The sequence below is a fragment of the Oreochromis aureus genome, linkage group 3, assembly GCF_013358895.1.
Source record: "Oreochromis aureus strain Israel breed Guangdong linkage group 3, ZZ_aureus, whole genome shotgun sequence".
In the NCBI taxonomy this organism is placed as follows: Eukaryota; Metazoa; Chordata; class Actinopteri; order Cichliformes; family Cichlidae; genus Oreochromis; species Oreochromis aureus.
In genome coordinates this window covers 120,314,875-120,321,303 of record NC_052944.1, presented here as the reverse complement: position 1 = coordinate 120,321,303, position 6,429 = coordinate 120,314,875, and the positions used below count along the sequence as shown (strand labels likewise).

General features: G+C 40.5%; 1 protein-coding gene across 1 annotated transcript; it reads right to left on the bottom strand.

The window, feature by feature from the left end:
* Positions 1-1,500: 1,500 nt before the first annotated feature.
* LOC120435189 (NACHT, LRR and PYD domains-containing protein 12-like) lies at positions 1,501-3,349 on the bottom strand. The gene is made up of 4 exons (XM_039604255.1): positions 3,304-3,349; positions 2,003-2,176; positions 1,656-1,747; positions 1,501-1,508 (listed from the first exon to the last, which is right to left on the bottom strand). Exons 1-4 carry the CDS (start codon positions 3,336-3,338, stop codon positions 1,501-1,503), a joined length of 309 nt encoding a protein of 102 aa, XP_039460189.1. The 5' UTR covers positions 3,339-3,349.
* Between the last annotated feature and the right edge of the window lie 3,080 nt (positions 3,350-6,429).

Here is a 6,429-nt window from a genome sequence, read left to right as displayed (position 1 = left end):
GTAAAGGGTCTTTGAGGGCCTTGAAAAGCATTATATAAATGCATCCATTATTATTATTATTAAGAGCATCTTTAGGCCTGACTGTGCTCATCCTTGCGCCAACCTCTCCTTACCAAAGATAACAACTACATCAGTATTAGCTCAATAACAATTTCTGCAATTCAATTGTGGACATTCACTTTTAAACCTTGTGTAAAATGATAAAACCTAAAAGTCTGAGTATTATTCTTTGTTACTTCTTATCAGGGTTAGTAAGGAAGACATCTAGATGAGGTAGTTAGTAGTAGGTAGTTAGTACTGGGCGAGTCCCCTCCCCCACATCAGCACCAGAACCCTGCATTATCTACAGGGTAAGACTGCCTGTTTTATCAAACTATGGCTATTACTACTGTGATCATTTGCAGCCCAGTGTGCTGCTCTCTCTGCTGGGATGAACCACTGGAGCTCACCCAGTCATCCCTTTCTTTCTCTCAAGAAGAAGTGAAATAAATATATTTATTATGATACGAGTCTAATATTCTTTAAATCAAACTGTAATGAATAAATGAAGCACGAAGATATGGTGGCTCCAAGTGTTGTAGAAGAAAAGATAAACATCTCATTTTGAGAAGTACTGTAAGTACTCTGAATAAAAAACAAACAGCAAACCAATCAGTAGTCACCAATATCCTCCTAATTTTATTCCTAAAGAAATCAAATATATATATTATGGGCCCAAAGGAGCCTAAATCTTTAAATTAGGCAGTACAATTGAAGTACGGGGCGATCGTGGCTCAAGAGTTGGGAGTTCGCCTTGTAATCGGAAGGTTGCCGGTTCGAGCCCTGGCTCGAACAGTCTCGGTCGTTGTGTCCTTGGGCAAGACACTTCACCCGTTGCCTACCTACTGGTGGTGGTCAGAGGGCCCGGTGGCGCCAGTGTCCGGCAGCCTCGCCTCTGTCAGTGCGCCCCAGGGTGGCTGTGGCTACAATGTAGCTGCCATCATCAGTGTGTGAATGACTGGATGTGTAAAGAGCTTTGGGGTCCTTAGGGACTAGAAAGCGCTATATAAATACAGGCCATTTACCATTTATTTTTTTAAATAAACAAAGACATGACTATAGCAACTTTTGAAAGTAATTCAGAGTCCAATTATCCACTCAAATGTAAATAAAAGTTCACTTGACAGCTGTATAAAGGTTACCTGTCACATTTCAAATGATCATCTGTGGAAAGGTTTGAATCCTGACCTGAGAGTTTCCACTGCACAGTGTGAGCTCTTTAGTCCAGCAGACAGAAGCTTCAGTCCTGAATCCTGCAGGTCAGAGTTACTCAGGTCCAGCTCTCTCAGACTGGAGGACTGGGAGCTGAGGACTGAGCACAGAGCTTCACAGCTTCTCTCTGACAGGTTACAGCCACTCAGTCTGAAAAATAAAAGACAGTCTATAAAACAAATACTCATGTAGAGTTTGTTAACACATTTCACAACATTAAATGTTGACTTTCTATTTTTAAAGGAAACATTAACATACTAAGAAACAACATCATATGTTTGAACTTTAATTAATAATTCTAAAAACTGTTTTCTGATCTGACCTCAGAGTATTCAGTTTACAGTTTAAACTTTGTAGTCCAGCAGACAGAAGCTTCATTCCTGAATCCTGCAGCTTTCTGATACTCAGGTCCAGCTCTGTCAGACTAGAGGTCTGTGAGCTGAGAACTGAGGACAGAGCTTCACAGTTTTCCTCTGAGAGTTCACAGATGTTAAGTCTGAAGATAAAAACATGAATAAAGATTGTTGTTAAAGTGTAATCAGGGTGCAATAGCTTATTGTCTTGTGCTGAGCAGGTTAGTATAAGTTCACTTTAACTTAGAAATGAATAAAAGTGCTATGAAACAAGGATAACTGGATAAAGTTTACCTTTACTGGTTAAATTGTTGATTATTTTTGTCAGTTGATATAAACAAAAATAAACATCAAACATATAAACAAACAGAACTAAACAGAACACAAATTGATCTGACCTCAGAATATTGAGTTTGGCGTGTGGACTCTCCACTGCAGCAGACAGAAGCTTTACTGCTGAAGCCTTCAGGCTGTTGGTACTCAGGTCCAGCTCTCTCAGACTACAGGACTGGGAGCTGACCACTGACAACAGAACTTCACAGCCTTTTTCTGACAGGTTACAGCTGCTCAGTCTGAGAAAGAAAAGGAAAAGGAAAGGAAAAAACAAAGGAAAGGAAAAAACAAAAAACAAAAAACAATATATGTGATCAAATGAAATTTGTTTACATGTTAAACCTTTTTTTTAAACCTATGAGACTATGAGAGCTACCAGTCCAGTGCCCACTATTGGTACCTTGATGGTACCTTGCTCAGGGGAACCTCGGGGTAGCTGTTCGGTGGATTCGACCCCCGACCTTATGATCATGGTGCGACCACTCTACGTACTGAGCTAATAATTCTGTGTACACTATCACACAATATTAACTAAAACAGTTATTTTAGAAAATTTTACTGATTCAGTCATTATTATGCTCATTACCTGCGTACTGTGAGTAACACTGGATTTTAAACACTAGCTGTATAAAACTGTTCCTGTTAAAGGTGTGTATAAAGGAGATGAGCTGAAACAGACTTCATGGAGAATCTTTGCTGTCAGGAAATATCAAAGGCAAAGCACAGATCCATCCAGTCTCTTCCACTAAGCCCACAGAGGGACAGACAACCACTCTCACTCACACCTGCATGAAGTTTAGATCACCAGGTAATCTAACTGCATGTCTGTGGACAGTGGGAGGAAACTGTAGAGGACCCAGAGTGAACCCACTGTAATTCTGTGGGAACACTGCTTATGGCAGCCTTACAGTTAGATATGGTTACTGACAAGAAACAGGACCTGAGTGGCTATTTCAGTGATGAAGCCTGAGTTTTTCCCTCCATACTGGATGAAAACAGGACAGTGACAACAGAGATTTATAATAAAGAGAGTGTGCACTGAAAGTGAGACAAAAATCAAACTGCTGGAGTTGGAGACGTGAACAAGCTGAGGATAATAAATCTGTCAGAGGGGCTGAAGGATCATGTTCTTATTGGCTGGGTCTGGATTGTACTTTGATGAAAGTTACAGACAAAAATGTGTCCGAAATGCTGACACGTCCTGCTGGACTGAAAAAATATTTACTGAGTGACTGATGATCATTTAATTCACTATTTTTTATGTTTTTTACCTGTTCTTTAAACTCAGCATTTCTGATTTATTTCCCATAGTTTTAAGATTTTTATCGATTATAAGATGTTAAGCGATGAGTTCATGTTTACTTACAGAGCTTTGTTGGAGGCTTTGACCACTGGCAGCATTCTCAGAAGAGCCTCCTCTGAAGCAGAGTATTTCTTGAAGTCAAACTCATCCAGATCTTCTTCTGATGACAGTAACATGAAGGTCAGAGCAGAGCACTGAGCAGGAGACAGTTTATCTGTGATGAGACTTCCTGAAGTCCTGTATTGTTGGATCTCCTCCACTAGAGAACGATCATTCAGTTCATTCAAACAGTGGATCAGATTGATGCTTTTCTCTGCAGACAGATTCACACTGAGCATCTCCTTGATGTACTGGACTGTTTCCTGATTGGTCAGTGAGCTACTTCCTGTCTGTGTCAGCAGACCTCGTAGGAGAGTCTGATTGGTCTGCAGTGAAAGACCCAGGAGGAAGCGGAGGAACAAGTCCAGGTGTCCATTTGGACTCTGTAAGGCCATGTTCACAGCACTCTGGTAGAAGAGTTCAAAAATGAATTTCTTTCCAAATAATTTAGAGTTCTCAGAGGTTGTTTGTTGTTGTTCCAGCAGATTGAGTGCAGAGTTGATGAAGGTCAGATGGACATGAAGAGCAGCCAGAAACTCCTGAACACTCAGATGGATGAAGCAGAACACCTTGTCCTGGTACAGTCCTCTCTCCTCTTTAAAGACCTGTGTGAACACTCCTGAGTACACTGAGGCTGCTCTGATATCGATGCCACACTCTGTCAGGTCTGATTCATAGAAGATCAGGTTTCCTTTCTGCAGCTGATCAAAAGCCAGTTTTCCCAGAGACTCCATCATCTTCCTGCTCTCTGGACTCCAGTGTGGATCTGTCTCAGCTCCTCCATCATACTTGACCTTCTTCACTTTGGCCTGAACCACCAGGAAGTGGATGTACATCTCAGTCAGGGTCTTGGGCAGCTGTCCTCCCTCTCTGGTTTCCAGCACATCCTCCAGAACTGTAGCAGTGATCCAGCAGAAGACTGGGATGTGGCACATGATGTGGAGGCTTCGTGATGCCTTGATGTGGGAGATGATCCTGCTGGCCTGCTGCTCATCTCTGAATCTCTTCCTGAAGTACTCCTCCTTCTGTGGGTCAGTGAACCCTCTGATCTCTGTCACCATGCCAACACAGTCAGGAGGGATCTGATTGGCTGCTGCAGGTCGTGTGGTTATCCAGAGACGAGCAGAGGGAAGCAGTTTCCCCCTGATGAGGTTCATCAGCAGCACATCCACTGAGGTGGACTTTCTAGGGTCAGTTAGGATTGTAGTTTTGTGGAAGTCCAGAGGAAGTCGACACTCATCCAGACCATCAAAGATGAACACAACCTGGAAGTCTTCAAAGCTGCAGATTCCTGCTTCTTTGGTTTCAGTAAAGAAGTGATGAACAAGTTCCACCAAGCTGAACTTTTCCTCTTTCAGCACATTCAGCTCTCTGAAAGTGAATGGAAATATGAACTGGATGTCCTGGTTGGCTTTGTCTTCAGCCCAGTCCAGGGTGTATTTCTGTGTTAAGACTGTTTTCCCAATGCCAGCCACTCCCTTTGTCAGCACTGTTCTGATTGGTTTATTTCTTCCAGGTGAGGCTTTAAAGATGTCTTCTTGTCTGATGGTTGTTTCTGGTCTGTCTGGTTTCCTGGATGCTGTTTCAATCTGTCTGACCTCATGTTCATCATTGACCTCTGCAGTCCCTCCCTCTGTGATGTAGAGCTCTGTGTAGATCTGATTCAGAAGGGTTGGGTTTCCTGCTTTAGCGATGCCCTCAAACACACTCTCGAAGTCATCCTTCAGCTTAGACTTGAGTTTACGTTGACAACGTCCACTGGGAGTTCCTATAGAAATACAGACAAAAAGTATATATAATTTAAATATTTATCAAGGGTACATGACCATTTCTATCCTGCCCAAAATAAGTGCTTGTGGGGAATCAGGTCAAGATCTTGCAACATTATTAAATGTTTAGTTTTTCCATTAGCTTATATATTTATAGATATCCTCTTACTGCTCAGTAGATGATCAGCCTGCTTATTTAGCTTCATTCTCTTCAGGATGGTTGCTGTGATCTTCACAAATGACTCCTTGCTTGAATTATTATAGTTGAACTTTTTCATTTGTTTTGAATCGAGTTTAGGCTCACACTTTTGATATGACTCTAGAAAAACAAACAAAAACATAACAACAGATCCATCACAGCATTATTAAGCTGTTACGTGGTTTGTTTTTTGTGTGTCTGTTTTTTTACACCATCGTGTTTAACTGAAGCCTTTTTTGTATTTATTAATAATTCACCATCACATCATGTCAGATGTTTATCTGAGTTACTTCGTGAGAAAGTTTAACTAACTACATGGGAGTTAACGTAATGTTTTTCTGTATATTTAAAGAATGATGCAACTAATTAGCAAAAAAAGAAAGAAAGAAAACATGTTTGACATAAATTACATTTATTATTACAAATTACAAATTATATCCCCAAATCACAACAACTGCCACTTCAAGGCACTTTATATGGTATGATAAAGGACCAAAAACAAGAAGAAGAATTAAGAATTATAATTATACCACTACATACAAGTCAGGAGTACCTATGCACTAAGGGTTGACTGGGAATGTGAAAGTGGATGATAAATAGGTAAATGTAATCATCAACAGTCAAAAATAAAAACCAAACTAGAGAAAAAGTCGGTAGCAAGTAGACAGAAAGCTTTAGGCTATCCCCCTGTCTCATACTATCTAGAAGTGCAAAACCAGAAAGACATTATTTTGGTTTTAATTGACTTCTCTGCTGCCTTTGAAACATTACACCACAATATTCTAATATCTCGATTAAATAGCCTAGTGGGCATTAGTGGCACTAAACTTAAATGGTTTAGGTATTATCTGGCAGAGAGAACTTTCTCTGTGAAACGTGTTTTTTTTCTTCCTTTCTTTACATTTGTAATGGACTGATTTATATATACTGCTTCTATACTCTCCCAGAACACTCAAAGCACTTCTGTTTGGCACTGTCAGATTATTAACCCTTCGAGTGGCACTCAGTTTTCTGCTGTTCAATTCAGCTCTACATCCTATATATCTATATAATTTAATGTAAAGTAAATAGAGGTTAAAATGTTTGGGCCTAGAGGCCCATATGAGTCCTTCTCTGTTGCTT

What these genes read in the sequence shown, in the direction of transcription:
- LOC120435189 (XM_039604255.1), bottom strand. Translation starts at nt 3,338, where the DNA reads ATGCTGCCAGTGGTCAAAGCCTCCAACAAAGCTCT. An exon ending in AAAGCCTCCAACAAAGCTCT is followed by an intron (nt 2,177 to 3,303) that starts GTAAGTAAACAT and finishes TTTCTTTCTCAG; the next exon opens with ACTGAGCAGCTGTAACCTGT. An exon ending in GCCAAACTCAATATTCTGAG is followed by an intron (nt 1,748 to 2,002) that starts GTCAGATCAATT and finishes TTTTATCTTCAG; the next exon opens with ACTTAACATCTGTGAACTCT.